This window comes from Equus przewalskii, chromosome 27 (assembly GCF_037783145.1).
Source record: "Equus przewalskii isolate Varuska chromosome 27, EquPr2, whole genome shotgun sequence".
NCBI lineage: Eukaryota > Metazoa > Chordata > Mammalia > Perissodactyla > Equidae > Equus > Equus przewalskii.
In genome coordinates this window covers 19,350,947-19,370,488 of record NC_091857.1, presented here as the reverse complement: position 1 = coordinate 19,370,488, position 19,542 = coordinate 19,350,947, and the positions used below count along the sequence as shown (strand labels likewise).

The window sequence follows — 19,542 nt, the reverse complement described above, 5'->3', positions numbered from 1 at the left end:
TACTGCAAAGCAATCTGTAGTACAATGGAAGTGGACTGGGTGGGGCTCCTATCTCAAAAGGTATTAGCATTAACCCAAATTAAGATGTGCAGGGGAGGCTCAGGGAAAGCTTCCCAAAGGAAGGTGAACTTAAACCTCTAATGATTTTTGAGCCCATAAAATGTGTTGAGCACATTGCTAGGTGCTTCTCGAAGACTGTCATAAGTCTTACAATAAGAATCTGGACACACACACAACAGGGGAAGTACAATGGAAAGCAGAATTCTGCAGTTGCCGTTTACAAGCAAAATATTGTATTGGACATATTGTCGGTCCTGCGATATTGGATTTAAGTCCCAACTCTGCCAGGCAGCAACGATGTGACCTTGATTTTCTGTATATTAGTTTGGGCTTTGGGATTTTTTTTTCTTTATAGAATTAATTACTTGAACTGGTGTCCTTAATCTCCAGGAGTCCACTAACAAAGAAAACATGAGTCTGGGACAAATCAAAAAAATAGAGTGAGGGTTGTAATATTTACTATATTTATAGAGGCACTGGACCATATAAAAGGTGACATTTGCTTTTGGCTAGAATTATATAAACCCTTCAAGGTAATTCTAATTATTTCATGTTTATAAAAGCCTCTGGTTGGTAGTTTACTATATACACATACATGTCAGTAAAATGTATAACAAGGTATGTATATGCATATATATATGATAAAAATGAAAAATTATTCTTCTTTAATAAATGCCATTTATTAAGCTAAGATCTTTAAAAACAGAGAGTACAGGAAAGAAAATAATATAAGAGATCCTTGTTAGTAAAATATTGGGTAGTAGATTGTCCGTAGGCTCCCATATTTTCTACTTAATGATTACATGATTAATAAAAAACATGTATTACTGCATAGAGTGTAAAAAGGGGAATATGTAAAACTGGATGTGAAATGGATACGGAACTTAAAAATCAAGAAACTGTTTTCTCTTAGATAACATCATAATGTCTTGTTGGCTAGGTTCAGGCTTCCAGAACTGGACTGGGTGTGGCTGCCATGGAAGAGGTAATGAGCTTAGTGTCTGGTGTCCAATATCCTTCCTGCTACCTTGATTACATCCAAACACTCAGCAAACTACTTAATCCAGTCACGCGGACACTTCTATGAAAAGAAAGAACAAATAAACCATACTGATTTGAAAAACAAACAAAACCAAAACAACATGATGGAAAGATCCCTTAAGAGAAATTATTTAGATTTAATTAAATGGCAGCTGTATAGGCAGAAGGCTGAGCTGGAATATTTGTACAGTTCTTATATCCATGACCTTGACTGAATCTTTGATTTAAAATTATCAGCTATAAGAGGAAACAGCAAACTGTGCCAGGATTTGAATTTGAAATGTCCTCAAGGCTGAGTTAGGAAAAGTATATTCCAGGCCCAATCTTGACCATTCCAGGAGGTTTTTTTTTTTTTTTTAAATTGGCACCTGAGCTAACAACTGTTGCCAATCTTTTTCTTTTTTTTTTTCCTGCTTTATCTCCCCAACCTCCCCCCCCCCCACCCCCCGAGCATGGTTGCATATCTTAGTTGTGGGTCGTTCTAGTTGTGGCATGTGGGACGCCACCTCAAGGTGACCTGACGAGCAGTGCCATGTCCGCGCCCAGGATCCGAACCCTGTGCCGCCGCAGCGGAGCGCGGGAACCTAACCACTCAGCCACGGGGCCGGCCCCAGGTGATTTTTTAAGATACTTTTAACACTGCCTTCAGACCTGGTACCAAGTTACCTGTTTTGATAAATGTCCTTATTTTATTTTATTTTTGCCTTATTGCTGAGACTTAGGGCTGAACTTGCAAAACGGAGAGCAAGGACAATGTTGCCTTTCTCACAGTTCTGTACAGCACCCCCTGAATTTATATCCGACACTTGGTACACACTCAGTGAATAATTGTTAAATGAATGAATGAAAACTCAGGATAAGTATGTATTCTAGAGATCATCACTCCATTTACAGAGGCAGAAACGTGTACCAATATTTGCTCGACTTTCCTAAAATCACAGACTTGGAACTCCAATTCAGTGTTAATTCTATAGCAATACATCGTGTTTCATAGACTCTTACTGCCTATTTTGTGAAGAAGCCAGCCTCTTAAATTAGCTAAGAATTAATTGCACATGTTTTTTAATATCTAAAACATCTTGACACTTTTTTCAGTCATTGAATTTTCTCACTTGATTTATGCTGAGAGAAAATATCCAGGGAATAAAAACTAATATATCCTTTGGCACACTTAGAGGATAATTCAATTAATAATTTCATAGATCCAGTCCTACTGTACGTTCACCCATATGCAGAATCAGCTAAGGCAATTAACCGGAATCAGTCCCTGTGCTGTGGGAATTCTGATGGCTACATGGAATACTAAATTAGACGTGTGCTTATTGCCAATTAACTATAACACTGGGTGTGCATTCTTTGTACTAAATTTGAACAACCAACGTATGCATAAATCTCAGCTATTTTATGACCCTGGAGTTATAAAAGTCACTTACATAAGATATCCCTACGTGAGACTTGTTGACACACACTGGATTTCTAATTTGACTGCTATTAATAATAGAAGTATTACTGATCATAAGAGAAGTTTGATTATAAGTAAGGTGAATTATTTCTCTTTCTACTATTATTCTTCTTTCCTTTTCCTAATATTTTCCCTCCTTAAATTATATATACAAATACAAATAAAGGTATTGTACCAGCCATGGCTATTTTGTCAGCTCTTCCCCCCCACCCCCCCGCCAGGAAGATCAGCCCTGAGCTAACTGCTGTCAAACCTCCTCTTTTTGCTGAGGAAGACTGGCCCTGATCTAACATCTGTGCCCATCTTCCTCTACTTTATATGTGGGACACCTACCACAGCATGGCATGCCAAGCAGTGCCATGTCCGCACCCGGGATCCAAACCGGTGAACCCCGGGCCGCCAAGAAGCAGAACGTGCGATCTCAACCGCTGCACCACCAGGCTGGCCTCTATTTTGTTCTCTTTTGTTGCTTTATATAACTGAATTTCCATGAATAGCTATAGTATTTTTAAAGATGATATTATTATTATGAATAATTTCACATAGAAATTTAGGAAACAAAATTTAAATGAATCTCTTTCATAAAAATCTCTGAGTTATCAAAAGAAGAATGATTGGGCAGAAAGATAAAGAGGGTTAAAACTGTTTGACAAATAACAATAATGTTATTTTCTTCAGAACCTGATTTTACAGTAGCACATTCTCTCTCTTATGCAATTTGTGCTTATTGATGTCAAACAACTTTAGTTTATCACTACTATTAATATTGAAAAGAAATTTCTGTCCAGTAATATAGTAAATCTTTTGTCCAGTGATTTAAATTTGATGATCAAGATTATTCATTTTATACAGGTAAAAATAGTTCCACATATTTGATTCATTTCTTAAATCTCACTGGTATATCAAACTCTGATGACTAAAAACAAATCAAAAGCAAACATACATTTTTATTATATCTTAAAGCGCATAGTTGCGCATTCTAGAATGTTGCTTACTATATGCATAATGGAATGTCTGGGTCACAGCAGTGGAAAAGAAACAACAAAAACTCTTAATATTATTGCTTGTATAGTAATAACAATAATAATAATAATGGCATGAGAAATAGTAATGATGATGATAATAGCTAAGGTGGTGCTTATGACCTGTCAGTCAGTGTTCTAAACATGTTAAGTAACATATTTAATTACAATTACACTACATTATCTATTATTACTATCATCATTTTACCTTTATATTTACTGCCTTTTAATTAAAAGGTTAAAATGTAGGGAATTATGTAAACTTTTTGTACCTCCCTTTAAATCTCTCGAATGAAAATTGGTAAAAACTTGTCACATACCTATAAGTTTCAAATTCCCACGGTATTATTTAGTTAGCCTTAGATCACAATTTCTTTCTGTTTAACTACTGCTTATGTTGACCTGTATTCTATATTTTCAATGTGTATTTGATCAGAACACTTTATTACTTAAAAAGATGATAAACAATCATCAAAATTTAATTCATTTTATTAATAGAGCAAAATAATTTGAGCCAGATGCAATAAAAGAAGCAATTCAAGTTATGATCAGAAACGAATCATGTGCATTACATTTTCAGAGCATTGCATCACAGAAAACAAAAGCAAAAATGTACAGCTTCTCCTAAGATAATAGTTTATTGACATGGATCCCCCCTTTTAGATAGCTTTTTTTTCTTGAGCTAAAAAATGTGTGCTCTTTATTTCTGTTACTTTAGGTGAATACACTGCCCACCATTTTTAAACACCAATAAATATTAATTACTGAATGAATATGGCAAAAAACATAAAGCAGCTGGTACTACTAAACTATTATGTACAACACCTGTATTACAAATAATCAATAGTTTTACAATAATATTAATAAATTTAAAAATCAGATAAAGTAAATTAAAAATATATAGAAGCAAGAACATCATTGTAAACCATAGTCTGAATGGAAAACACCGTATATAACAAAGACTTAATCAAGGAAGTATTTCTTTTTTTTTTTTACCTTTTATGTTTATTTAAAAGTGTCTTACTGTCAACTTGATTAAATAAGTGATCACATAGTTTCTCAGTCACCTACCGTTCCAATTCAGTCAAGTGAACAAATCTGCGAAAGTGCCGTAGATTTTCCCTTCCAAAATAAAACTCTAAATTTAGAAAAAAACACAGATTTCAGGATATCTATTATATGCAAAAATATCTTTGCGATTTCCAGAGAGTTTTTGGAAAATCACAAATATGTGTTTCTTTTTTTTTCTCACTTCAGAGAAAGAGAGATGTTAAAAATAATTAGGTTTGTCTCTGTGGATATTACATTTTAGTGGAAAATTTCTTCTCATTCTAGGATCGAACACTTAATTGTGCAAAATCAAAATATTTTAAATAAAATTTTACAGTAAATGTGTAAATATTAAAATGAAATTATCTTGGTATATTAGGTTATAATCTGGAAATTTTACATATCCAGTTCTTATTATTGTTTAAAGATCAAAAATAAAGGCCTTTTAAAAATAATTAAAATAATAATCATAATGGGAAATGCTGCTCAGGGCAAGAATAATGTTTAAATCAATTGTTTTAGCATTGATGACTTAAGAGTACTGGGAACGAAAATTAATCACCTTATGAAGTCTGATAAAACCACAGAAAAAAAATAAAAGTATCAAAAAATAGAATATCTTTTATAGGTAGTGGGCTGACTAGTTTGATAATTGTTCCTATAATCTTAGAAGACTTTTTAGGAGGCCCAAGAAAAATCAAAGATTTCCTAAACAAACAGGAGTATCCTTGAATTACTTATATCTAACAAGTAATACTTGAAATTCTGCAACATATAAAGTATTTTGAGATACCAGGAGTGCTAAAAACAGTTATTTAAGGAGGCAAATTGCTTCTATCAAACTTTCATCTTCATCACAGGGGCAGAAACATTTTCTCTTGTTAGCAATACCAGAAGAGAAAGAACATTTTACTCTGAATGACCCTATAATATGAACAAAGGGGATCCGTGCAAATAAATATAGTAAGTCAAATGAGTTATATAGGTTTTAAAATAGTATAGATACAGAATCAATATTATCCGGTTCTGGGGCCGGCCCAGTGGCCTAGTGGTTAGGTTCTCCTGCTATGCTTCAGCAGCCCAGGGTATGTGTGTTCAGATCCTGGGTGTGGACTTACAAACTACTCATCAAGCCATGCTGAGGTGGTGGCCCACATAGAAAATAGAGGAAGATTGGCACAAATGTTAGCTCAGTGATGATCTTCCTCAAGCAAAAAGAGGAAGACTGGTAACAGATGTTGGCTCAGGGCCAATCTTCCTCACCAAAAAAAAATTATCTGGTTCTTAGGTTCCACTTCTTTAAAATAATGTGATGATATCACATTTCTAGAAGGATCTTTTTCTATTATTACTCATTTGTATAGTCAATATGACACATATTTAATTATAAATGCATTCCATTATATGTTATTTTATGATACTTTCTAAGCTGTTCCATTTAAGTAGGTTCCAGCTTCCTAAACATATTGCAATATTTGCATGGCCCTTAAATCATTTTGCACCTTTGAAAAGCACTGATAGTACACTATTCCTGATGCTATACAATAAAATTTATCAAACTGAATAATTATTATGAAGGTTCTTGTATGACGATAACAGAAATAACATCTACTTCTTTAATGTCTATTAAACAACTGATTGAAATTATGTTGGTTTTTCTTATTCAATATGTGATGATTTACACAGCAAGTCTGAAGCAACTGAGAGAAAAATGTAAATATACATATTTTCACAAACCCAAACATTATTTTAAAATTAATTATTTGAAATTTCACTCACAGGCATATATTTTTGTTTTGGTTTTGGTTTTTTGGTGAGGAAGATTGGCTCTGAGCTAACATTTGTGCCACTCTTCCTCTATTTTGTACCTAGGACATCATCACCACATGGCTTGATGAGCGGAGTGTAGGTCCACACCTGGGATCTGAATCTGCAAAACCCGGGCCATGGAAGCGGAGTATGCGAACTTGACCACTGCAGCACTGGGCTGGCCATAGGCATGTACTTTTGAAATGGCTTATTTTATTCAGCAAATATTCACACCCAAAGCTCTCCCAATAGAAGAGGGGTGCATTGCCCTACTGGATTGATGGTAGGCTTTTAACCACATGTCTTTTGGGATGTGACATGAGTAAACACTTGAAATTTGCTCTCATTATTGGGCTTGTTCTCTTGGGCTTCTGCCATCACTATGAGATGGCTTTCTCCCTGTAGTTGCTGCCTCTTCAACCTGATTACAAGCGTTGCTGGACCCACAGCCTGGATGAAGCTTTGCTGCTTGAAGCAGAGCTCCCTATTCAAGGTCGGCCTGGGTCAGCCAATGCCAGTGGAGTACACGAATTATTATTGTATGCTGCTGAGTTCAGGGGTGTTTATTATATATAATTATTGTGTCCTTAACCGATGATGTATCTCACCGCACTGCTTTATTTTTTTCTCCTTAGACCTTTTCACTGTTTCCATGTTATATGTTTTGCTACTTTGCTTGTTTATTATTGATTCTCATGGCTAGAATGTAAGGTGCACACAGTCAGGTGTTTTGCTTACTTTATTCATTTCTGTATACTCGACACCTGGAAAAGTGCTTGGTGTGTCGTACATGCCTGATAAATATTGTTGAATGAAAATAACGTAATTAAGATCCTCACTTCTCTGTGCCTAACTTCATAAAATAATGAGTTTAGATTCATCTCTTCCTCTTTACAAATCAGGAAACTGAAGCATGGATAATTTAAATGACTTGATCAATGTCCTAGGATTAGATCCAGCAGATTCATTAAAATCTATGGATAGCTGCTGATACTATAACATTTAAATATTATTTTAGTAAAGCCCAATATATTAGAAAACTGCTATCTAGTTTAAATCATCACAAACTATGAGCTGGCTTAAGTCAGTGGCTAGGTATTAACAATACATAGATAATATTAGGAATAACTTGTCCTTGACTCTCCTCCACTGAAATTAAGTAATAGAATTCAGAGGATTTAAAGATTTAGGGCCACAGAGTTCTGGCTGATTGGATTCATTGTTGGATTAGTCTTTTTCAAGAATTAAGTATCTTAACTTTTGGTGGCCATGTTATTCAGGACTAAGGTGTAAGGTAGTAAACCCAACAAGGTAAATCTACTGGTACCATATCCTAGGGAGGAGGAAGGAGGTGGAAGAATTCACTTCATATTATTATGAAGTGAATGTGTCCCCCACAATTCATATGTGGCAATCCTACTCCCCACTATGATGGTATTAGGAGGTGTGGCCTTTGGAAAGTGATTAAGATTAGATGAGGTCATAAGGGTGGAACTCTCATGAATAGGACTGGTGCCTTTATAAGAGTCAGGATGGAGCTCTGTTGCTCTGCTATGTTTTCCATCACATGAGGACAGGAATAGAGGATGGCAGTCTGGAACCAGAAGAGGCTCTCACCAGAACCCAAGGGTGCAGGCTCTCTGATCTCAGACTTCTAGCCTCGAAAACTGTGAGAAATAAATTTCGGTTGTTTATAAGCCACTCAGTCTGTGGTGCTTGGTTATAGCAGCCCAAATAGACTAAGAGGCAGTAAGCAGTCTGTCATAACGTCTTAGAGTATTTTTCAGTATCTCCAAGATGACAAAACTCAGTGAAGTCAGTGGAAGTCAGTCACATTTGGGATGATGCGATCAGAGCGGGCAGCCTCACCCTTTGAAATTCTGCACTGCTTCCTTCTGTGAGGTGGTCTTCTCTATCAAATCCAGAAAGCTTGCTACAATAGACTGAGTGTTTGTGCCCACCTCAAATTCATATGTCCAAGCCCTAATCCTCAATGTGATGGTATTTGGAGGTGGCGCCTCTGGGAGGTGATTAGTTCTAGGTGAAGTCATAGGGTGGGATCCCCATGATGGGATTAATGCCCTTAAAAGAAAGGAAGAGACAGGTGTTGTGTCTCTTTCTGTGCGCAGGTACCAAGGAAAGGCCACGAGAACACATAACCAGCAAAAGTGCCCTCACCAAGAACTTGACCATGCTGGCATCCTGACCTTGGACTTCCAGCTTCCAGAACCATGGGAAATAAATGCCTGGGTCTAAGCCACCCAGTTTATGGGTTATAGCAGCCCTAACTAAGACACTGTGCTAGTAAGAACTGAGATACGTTGGGGCAAGGTCTGCATTCCAGAAGAAGGGCAGAAAACTCTGCAAATTGGAGGTAAGGTTCAACATTTCTGGTCAGTAAAATTGAGTAGGTGCCAAGAGGCAGGGATAAATCCAAGAGTTACACAAAATGACTTTTTAATTATATGTGATATTTGTTCATTTCTAAGGTTTATCCTCTCAAGGGCTGGATTTTTCCTAATATTCTCTAACAACATGTCATCATCATAATCTTTGAAGTACATTTTAACAACAAGATTTGATCTGAATCAACTATCTCTCAGAGATAAAAAAAAAAGTGATAAACTAGAAGAAGTGATAATATCTGTGCATGTGCCGAATATGATATTTCAAATTTTCCCAGGGGTTCAAGTAACTTTGGCTTAAAAAAATACAGCTGAGCAGTAAAATATGTTTCACTTTTCTTTTGTAATGTTCCGTTCTTCTTATCTTCTGGATGTAAAGATAAGGTTCGTATTTCTCTCAGATGCTGTCCTTGAAATTATCCTACTGGATATAAAACTGAAATAGTTGGTGGCACTAGAACAAATTTATTTCCGCAAATGAGCCATGTTCTTTAAAAGTTTGAATAGCTTAAATGTATTCTGGTGAGTGCTAAAGTCAGGGTCATAAGACAAGATTTTAATCACAGATATAAAATGTGTGTCTGCTATGACCAAGCAGTTTTTCTAATATGTAAGTGTTCATTGAGATAATTTTCTTTAAATGTTAAGTTTATGTTCAAATCTTATCTACCTCATTCTGTACATGCAGCTGATCATGCTTCTAGAATTACTACCTTGAGGGACTGTAAAACTTGAGGAAAAAATTATGCAATAAGGCAAAAATTTAATTCTATGGAATGTATATAAATATGGAAGTAATATTAATCTGTCTTATAAAATTAATTAATACCCCTTCATCCTTAAAATGTTTCCAACACTGTTAAAACTTTTTATACCACAGGAGAAAACGTATTTAAATATTGCTATTATGTCTAACAAGAAATAAAAGCAGGTGCAGACAGCTCAATGAGAAGAAAATGTAAATGAAAAATTCAATATTTCTTAACATGCATTGTTACCATGTAACTGTTAAATTAAATTAATCACATAAAATAATTAAGTCTAATTAATAGGTAATATGTAATGAATACCTAGTCACAAAACTTAATGATATTCTAATTGTAATCAAACGTGCTATGTAATCGGTGCTTATTGCATTACACCACATATCACACGCCTGTTATCGCTTTTGTTTTATAAATTGGAACTTTAGTTCAACTCGTGCTTCTTAGTAAGGGTAATGCCGTTGAAGTGTTGAAAATGAACTGGCAGCATGCCAAGGAATCTGCTTAGGCTAAAACACAAAAGAGGTTTTGAACAAAAAAAAAGGCTTAATCTCCTAAACTTAGTGCTATTACAGTAACTTCGGTTGGTGTCAAATTATAAGTGGCTTTATTCTTTTTCACTAATTCTTAGCAATATTATACTGTAGGTGCTTGAATAGGCAGTAAAGACTGTTCTGGGGACCGACTTCATGGCCTAGTGGTTAAGTTTGTGCGCTCCGCTGTGGCGGCCCAGGGTTCAGATCCTGGGTGCGGACATGGCACCGCTCATCAGGCCACGTTGAGGCAGCATCCCACATCCCACAACTAGAAGGACCTGCATCTAGGATATACAACCATGTAAGGGGGGATTTGGGGAGATAAAAGCAGAAAATAAATAAATAAATAAAAGATTGGCAACAGATGTTAGCCCAGGTGCGAATCTTTGGGAAAAAAAAAAAAAAGACTGTTCTGGTAGGTTTTCTGTGACATTATGTAACATCTCTGTAATTTTCATAGTTCCTACAGTTTTTTTGTTGTTTTGTTTTTGTTGTATTTAAGTTTTTTTTTGTTTGGTGTTTTGTGAGGAAGATTGGCCCTGAGCTAACATCTATGCCAATCTTCCTCTATTTTATGTGGGATGCCACCATGGCATGGCTTTGAAGAGCAATGCTACGTCCACACTTGGGATCGAAACTGTGAAGCCCTGGCTGCCAAAGCAGAGAGTGTGAACCTAACCACTACATCACCAGGCTGGCCCCTTTCTACACTGTTTTGATTCAAAGATGCAGAATAGAACTATCCTTACCATCTAACAAATATTTATTTACAATAATAACTTTTCATGGCATTGCATGTAAGGTACTGCAATGTTCATTGCTATTATAAATTCATTGGATACCAAAATATAAGTTTATTAGACAGCTTCAGTACTTTTCATGGTTTCTAGGATGCAATATCCAACCAAAATTTCTACTATTCTTCTTCTGAGAAGAATATAAGATTTACTAGAAATAGTAGAATTGTAGATGTATAGAAAATATTCCAATTTTCATAATACAATTACACTAATTTATAAGGAAGATGATTGAAAGAGAAGAGCAGGCTAAATTTTAAATTATGACCATGGCTACATATTCCAAATGATTATTTAACCCCATACTCCCAAATAATACTAATTGTAGACAAATAACATCACGGCATTTTCTAAATTGTTACCACATGAATAAAATCTGACTTTAGCAATTAATGAGATAAAGATGACTAATTATGTTACTTTTTACTTAAATATAAATTCATTTTTCACTAACATATTTATATAACTTACCATAAGTGAATTTTCTCCATATTATATTAATCTTTAAACATTTTTATGAAATTCTCATATGTATAACAGAGAAGGTGCATAGATGGGCAAATTTGTATCATGCCAAAGCTAAAATTTATTCTTAAATGTAGTATAACATTGGGAAAGTGAACTAGGATCCCAATATATTGAGTACTATCCTGAAATTCATGAGTAAATTTAATTGTGAAAAACAGAGAATTCCCGGGGCTGGCCCCGTGGCCGAGTGGTTAAGTTCGCGCGCTCCGCTGCAGGCGGCCCAGTGTTTCGTCGGTTCGAATCCTGGGCGCGGACATGGCACTGCTCGTCAGACCACGCTGAGGCAGCGTCCCACATGCTACAACTAGAGGAACCCACAACGAAGAATACACAACTATGTACCGGGGGGCTTTGGGGAGAAAAAGGAAAAAAAAAATAAAATAAAAATCTTTAAAAAAATAAAAAAAAAAACAACAGAGAATTCCCATTAAGGCACACGAAGAAATATGATAAGAATCTAGATTAATCAGACAGAGCTAGACTTCTAGAGAATTACAAGTAATTTGAAATGGGTATTTAAAAGAGACATCATGGGGAGGCAACAAGAGGAGACAGCTTAAATATAGCATTCATATATAGGTTAGATCTACCAGAGAAATTTCTTTCAGTTGGATATTTTAAAAAAAAAGAAGGAAATATGTCAATGGAATGCATAACTAAAGTTTGATAATGTGTTTATTAATCTTAAAATATGAGACATTTACTTTACATGAAATTCAACCTATTTTGGTAGAATTAACCCTTTGTACGTGAAGAATTCTGTTAAAAGCTCTGAACATCTAACTCACGTCTAACTCATCTAAGTCACAGCTAAAGCTATCCAATCTCTCAATTGAAAATTTGAAGTGATTTTCATTTGTAGAACTTAATACACTTTTGATAAAGATTAAGGTTTGTGTATAGATAAAAATATCAAATTAAATAAAATTGACTGCCCAGAAGATTGAGACATTGAAGGGGAAAAAACCTTTCTTTTGAAGACTTTGCAATTTACACAGTCTTTTGGTCAATGTAATGATTTATTTGAAGATTTGATTAATAAGAAATAAAAATTAAAAAACAAAATTTGAAAAAAATGAAAGAAAGAAAGAAATTAAAAACTGCTGAAAACTGAAACTACACTTATGTTCTTGGTTCCAGGAACTAGAGAAAACAAATATTTTTTATGATTTAATGTTGCATTAAAAATAAAATATATATAGTGCTGGCCTGGTGGCAGAGTGGTTGGGTTTGCACACTCTGCTTCAGTGGCCCAGGGTTCACAGGTTTGAATCCCAGGCATGGACCTACACAATGCTCATCTAGCCATGCTGTGGTGGTGTCCCACGTACAAAATAGAAGAAGACTGGCACAGATGTTAGCTCCTGGACAATTTTCCTCAAGCAAAAAGAGAAAGATTGGCAATGGATGTTAGCTCGGGGCCGATCTTCCTCAACAACAACAACAATTAATAAATACATAAATACATACACTATATAAATTTCTGTTTCCATAATGGCAGAGTAGGCCTGCAATAGTCCATCTCCCCTACTGGTAATAATTAAAAGCTCTAGAAATAACACAAATCAAACAAAAGACGAAAAAGAACAACAAAAACCAACTACTTAAGGCTTCTGTAGAGCAAACAAAATCAGAGAGATTGGGGGAGGGAAATGAAAACTAGTGTCACACTTTTTTTTTTCCTCTCATGGCTTTGTCTAGAGGGCAGGACCTAGTTAAGGAGCTTTAAAGTGATTCTGGAGCTAGAATTTGTCCAGAAGTACAGAGGTACCTTGGAAAGAAGTCAATATAGGTTGAATCGTGTGGGAGTCATCCCAAATAGGAGTAAGAGAAGAAGATGCCATAATTCTCTCTGTAAAACCAGAGAAAGCTCAGCCCAATCCCTGAGCTTTGCATGCACAGGACAGATACAAACCTGCATAGCAAAGGCTTTAAGAAGTCAACTGAGATTTAAATCACTGCTCACAGGAGAAAGCACAGAACTTGGGGGTAATTACCTGCTTAAAAACACTTTTTCCTAGGGCTTCTCATCAAGATGGCAGTGTAAGCAGACTCTGAACTCATCTCCTCCCATGAACACAATCAGATTACAGCTGTTTGTGGAAAAATTACCCCGGATAGAAGGCTGAAAACTGAATAATAGGAACCCCCACAACAAGGGACAGTCCTGACTAAGGCAGAAGAGGCAGAAATTCCTGCTGGAGTGGAAAAAAGCCACCTTTGGGAGCAGAGGAGCTTCTCAGCTGGCCAGGCAGGAGCCACCCTAAGGTATGCAGCCCTCCCTGGAGGAGTGAGGTCCGGAGCGGGGCCAATACAGCCATAACCATCCTTTAGACTCAGCCCAACTGAGACAGGGGTCTAATGGTGTGGATTTGCTGGCTATTAACTACAGGGAGGATACCCCCAGAAAAGCTATCGGCTGAAAGCTGGAAAGACCTGGGTCTTAAAGGGCCTATGAACAAACTCACTCATTGCAGCAACCTAAAATCACCAGAGAGGAGGCTGCCAGTCCTTTGGTGAAATGAAACTCACCTGGTGGGCTCTGGGGGCATCTTGGTGAGAGGATGGACCTCTCTGGAGACTGAGACATTGGTGGGGGCCATCATTCTGAACTGATCCAGGTGTGCTGACACAGACCCCGGTGGGTGGGCATCATTGAGGTTCATCCTTTGGCTTATTATCCCAGGGGTCTGCCACACCCACTTGAACACAGATTTAATCCAGTTCAGCCAGGGCAGGCAACCTGCCCTAGGGACTGGCCCCACCTAACAGCAAGCCCTCAGGCAACTTTTCAGCCTGCATTGACTGGGTGCCTTGATCTCTAGAGGCAGGCAAGGGTGTCTGCCTCTGTGGGGCAGGGCCTGTATGAGGACCAGGTGAACTGTGGGGTCACTGGTGGAGGGGTGGGGGCCTCTGCAGTGCGGCATTGGCGTATACTCCAGGGGGTTGAGAAGTTTGCACAGACCAGGACTGTGTTGATAGCGTGTGTGGTTCTGTGGGGCATGAGGCTTATCAGCGGCAGAAGATCTGTGCTTCACAAATAGCCATAAAAAGGATCAGCCCCACCTTCCAAAGCCTGAAACAATTGAGTGCCCCAGGCCAAGGGCCAGCCCCACTCAGCTGCACTCCTAAGAGAACTGACAACAGCCTTGTAGGCCTGAGGCCTATCACAACTGTACCCTCTGAGCCTAGCAACCAGCTACACTGGGTACCAACCCAACTAAGAGGAAAACTGCAACACAAGTGTGCTGATAGACTCTGTAGCCAATGGTGCTGAGGCTCCCCAAACCGGATTTACCAACAGCTGGCCAGGGAAGGAAAGATCAGACTCCTTGGGTACCTGCAGTGGGAGCAACCCTGCCACAGCAGAAGGACACAATTAGCCCACAAAGTGGTCACTCCTGGATCTTCTGGACTGGTGACAAGAGGGAAGCACACTGCTGGGCCTCATAAGGCATCTCATACCTAAGGCCACCTCTCCAAGATCAGGAGACATAATTGACTCACCTAATCCATAGAAATAAGAACAGAGAAAGAAGCATAATGAAGAATACTTTACAAGCAAGGGAACAGGACAAAACCCCAGAAAAAGGACTAAAAGAAACAGAAGCAAGTGACCTACTTGACAAAGAGTTCAAACAAAATATCATGAGGATGCTGAGAGATATTGGGAGAAGACTGGATGAGCACAGTGAGCTCATGAGCAAAGAACTGGAAGATATAAAAAGAAAACAATCAGAAAGGAAGAATACAATACTGGAAATGAAAGATTCACTAGAGAGACTCAATAGCAGAGTAGAGGATGCAGAAGAACGGATCAGAGAGCTAGATGAAAGACTAGAGGAAACCACCCAAGCAGCACAGAAAAAAGAAAAAAGAATTAGACAGAATGAGAGAAGTCTAAGGGAACTCTGGGACAATATCAAGCATGCTAACATTCGGATTATAGGTGTCCCAGAAGGAGAAGAGAGACACAAAGGGGCAGAAAATTTATTTGAAGAAATAATAAATGAAAATTTTCCTATTCTGAGGAAGGAAACACACATCCAAGTTCAAGAAGCACAGAGCTCCAAACAAGATAAGCCCACAGAGGCCCACTCCAAGATATATTATAATTAAAATGTCCAAAGTTAAAGATAAAGAGAGAATCCTAGAAGCAGCAAGAGAAAGGCCACGAGTGACATACAAAGGGAAGCCCATCAGGCTATCAGCGGACTTCTCAGCCGAGACCCTACAGATGAGAAGAGAATGGCACAACGTATTTAAAGTGCTAAAAGGAAAAAACCTACAGCCAATACTCTATCCATCGAGGTTGTCATTCAAAATGGAAGGAGAGATAAAGAGCTTCCCAGACAAGCAAAACTTAAAGGAGTTTATCACCAAGAAAGCAGTTCTGCAAGAAATGCTGAAGGGACTTATTTAAGTGGGAAAGCAATGACAACAAATAGAGACCAAAAAAAAATTATCAAGAAAACAAAACAACAACAACGAAAAGCCAAGCAATAAAATCACTTGTAAAGGTAAAAATATAGTCAAGGTAGCAGATCAACTACCTGTGAAGATAATATGGAGGTTAAAAGACAAAAGTACTAAAATCACCTTTTTCAATGATAAGAGGGTAATGGATAGACACACACTAAACAAGAGACTATATGTGATTTGAAAAACATAAAATGTGGGAGGAGGGGAGTGAAAAAGTAGAGCTTTTAGAAAGAGGTCAAGCTAAAGAGTCTATCAATGCGATATAGACTGTTATATACAGAGAATATTAAATAGGATCCTCATGGGAATCACAAATCAGAAACCTATAATCAAGAAAAAAAGTAAGACAAAAGAAATCAAACATATTCCTAAAGATAGCCATCATGTTCACCACGCAAAAACTAATTATAGTCTTTCCGCTCACATGTGAGCCTAATCATCCCGTTTGTCCTCCCACCTTCCGCTTTGGTAACCACCAATCCAATCTCTAATACTACGTGTTTGTTTGTTTGCTGGCGTGCTTTATTCTGACCATTTACTCCAGAAAAAATTAAACAGACTGACCAATATTTAAACCTTTAAAGCAAAGGAGGAAACCATCTGTGTGATCAAAAGCAACTTTGTACTCTGTTAGCAACCAGTCCTAGAAAAATAGAGTATCTTAAGTGCTTCTTTTGTATTAAAGTATTCATGTTATTACAACATCACAAGAGCAAATAATTCCTACTGCAATATACAATCATTTGTTTATCTCATTATGGTCTACCTAGAGGAAATCAATGATAACTAAAAATCTGATGTCACTATATATCAGCATTTCACATTATCTTGATATTTTTCTCCATGCATCACTTTGAAATTTGAATTCATGTTGAGGTTTGAGTTAAATCTCTGTAGATCTTAGCATCCTAACGAAGCAGGAGCTGTGTTTTATTCATCTTTTTTGTGTCCACAATCACTCAGCACAGATCCTGAATCTTAAGAGTTTAATGAAGACACCCTGGGTTTGGCCTATATGGTTTTTTAAATGCTTTTCCATGAGATTTTAAAATATAGACATATAAAACTTATGGATCTTAGTTTAACTTTTTATTTATTTCATACTGAAACACCTATGTAGGCATGTGTGGAGGATAATTCAGAAGTTCTAGGATGCATTTGGTGGATGTGGCTATGCTTGAGTAAAAGGATTTTTAAATAGTTGAGTATGAGAAAGTCCCAAGAGTGTCTTCCTTCAACCTCTTATTTTATATATATGGAAATGGAACTTCAAGAGATGCAGGTCACCCAACTCATTCGCAGCAATCCCAGCACTAGCATTTTAGTGCCATACTGCCCTGGAGGAGCCAGTCTGCCTTCTGGGTTTTGGAAATACCAACAATGTTCATTTCTCATGAATTCCTCTCTTCTGAGTACTTATGACAGAGATTTAGTTATAATCCTATGATATGTCAAATACATTTTTAAATATTTACAAAATGCAAAGGAAAAAGCACCAAATATTAAGTTTCTTTAAGAGAAGATGATGCCTAGCACTTTTTTAGGACAGTGGGATGAGGCTGGGCTATTCTACAGACTTCTGTTTTAAACTGGGCAATTCTAATATATGTCATATCTTGGCACCCTTAAATTTTTATTCATGTAGATCCATGTTGAAGAAAAGGAAAAAAATTATAAAGTAAATTTGAGTTTAAAATATCTATTTTGAATTACCAAATACAAGCAACGAAAGTTAGAGAAATGTTTATAATTTGCTACAAATGCTGTTGACCTGAAAAAGAAATATATATATGACGACAGTAAAATAGCAGAAAACAGTATTAGGGAAGAAACCTCAACATGTTAAATAAGTTATTAGCATCACTTCCTTCTCTGTGTGTCCTGAATAGTATCAAGGTTTTTTGTATGTCTGTGAGTTTTTTAAGGTGTGTTATGGTAACAAAATGACTTTCTTGGAAGCTGCCTGATTTTAGCAAATAAAATCAGTAATTTGTGATAGAATTAAAGTGACTTCTATATTGAATTATCTTTCATAATCCTTTCTTTTAGAATTGTTTAATTGGTCTTTCCATGAATTTCTTGGCAAGCATGGTTTATGAATATGTAAAATAATATGGATTATTTGTTTCTCTTCTTGAGAAAATATTTGCTTTCTAAAGGCTTTCTTAATAAGAAAACGCATCTTGCTTCACAGTTACGATCACATTCTATGAATATTAATGTACTAGAAATTTTCCAGTGGAAACAATTTGTCAGTAAGAGTATCTTACACATTCCCACTAAGACACCTATGTCCCTTTAAGCATCCGAGAGTTTCTAACATTGATAATTCCTGAACATTCATTGAGAGTACTGGTAAACTTCTTCCTTTTTGTATGAACACGTCTACCAAATTATCCTAAAATGCAATGATTTATGGTGGATTGCGCATGTTCCATTTCCATTAGCTCTCAAACTTCCAAAACTCACATAGTTATGAATGTCTTTATATTTATTTAACAACTCTCCTTGTCATAGTCCCCACTTCTAGGCAATAAACACCATTTGGATAAAATATAAGTGCTGACATATTCCACTGTTTTTCAAATATTATATCCTATCTTATGAGGATTAAAATAATTCAACAGAACAGCTTGAATAAGAAATGAAAACTCTCACTATATATATGAGACACAGGACCATTAATATTACAAAGAAACACAGAAAAATCTAAGGAAATGTTGACCAATTACCAGTAACTAATATAGTTCAGTTGATATTGTGGTTTTGGTTTAAATGTTGCACAAAACGGCCACAATTTTCAGGATAAGCAACATCAAGGCCATTAAACATGTAGCCCTGTGAAAAGACCCATAAGATCCACTAGACGTCTCGAAAACTGACTTTGAATGGCTTCATTCATTCTGAATCTGAGCATTAAATACCAAAACATGAATTACATATGTATTGTGACGTTCCCACAGAAATTCATATTGTTCAAAGCAGGAAAAGTGCTGTTAATAAACATACAAAATGAAAGTAACTTACATTCAATATCAAGGAACATGCTCTTTTGGTGCCCTCCAATTCTACTCGCAGCTTCACAGTCATATCTCCCTGAATCTGACAACTTCACGTCTGTAATATGCAGCGATGAGCTTCCATGCTGCCCTTTGACTTCGATACGGCCGTCTGGGCTCTGTTTACATCGATTCAGGAAAAAGAAAGATTTTATGCTTGTTTTGTGTACAATGATGTCCAAACAGATGGTGTTTAACACATATACAGTAAATGAAAATAAAATCATACCTGCATTAACTTTTTTGTTCAAAACTGCAGTGTTTCTGGATTTATGATTTACTGTTTTTGGCTCATCTATTTGACCTGCCCACTTGCTTACAGGGACACTGACATGCAGTAAAAACTTAAACACATGTTTGCTCAGCTTCTTTTATTTGGTATGCTCTTGGCTTTTAAAACCAGGAAGGGTTTTGTGGGCTTCCAATTATGTTCCTTGCAAACATAACAAATCAACAATAAGACCTATTCATTTCTGGCTACAACCTACCAATGAAAATGATACTCCAGAGTTTCCTATTTCACCCCG

The 19,542-nt window shown here is 36.7% G+C and overlaps 1 protein-coding gene and 1 long non-coding RNA gene across 4 annotated transcripts in view; one reads left to right on the top strand and one right to left on the bottom strand.

Moving 5' to 3' along the window:
* NCAM2 (neural cell adhesion molecule 2) overlaps nucleotides 1-19,542 on the bottom strand; it is a 482,218-nt gene that overhangs the window by 125,604 nt on the left and 337,072 nt on the right. For both annotated transcript variants that reach the window (XM_070597896.1, XM_070597897.1), the window contains exon 9: nucleotides 18,984-19,134. In XM_070597896.1, coding sequence (XP_070453997.1) covers nucleotides 18,984-19,134 — 151 coding nt within the window. The remainder of the gene's footprint in view (nucleotides 1-18,983; nucleotides 19,135-19,542) is intronic.
* The window catches only part of LOC139079959 (uncharacterized), a 32,828-nt gene continuing 21,235 nt past the window's right edge, over nucleotides 7,950-19,542 (top strand). Inside the window, exons 1-3 of one of the 2 annotated variants that reach the window (XR_011534013.1) lie at nucleotides 7,950-8,113; nucleotides 8,574-8,818; nucleotides 13,496-15,216. This is a non-coding gene — a long non-coding RNA (uncharacterized lncRNA). Of the gene's footprint in view, nucleotides 8,114-8,573; nucleotides 8,819-13,495; nucleotides 15,217-19,542 lie in introns of those variants that run through there. The other variant, XR_011534014.1, reaches the window with a different exon arrangement.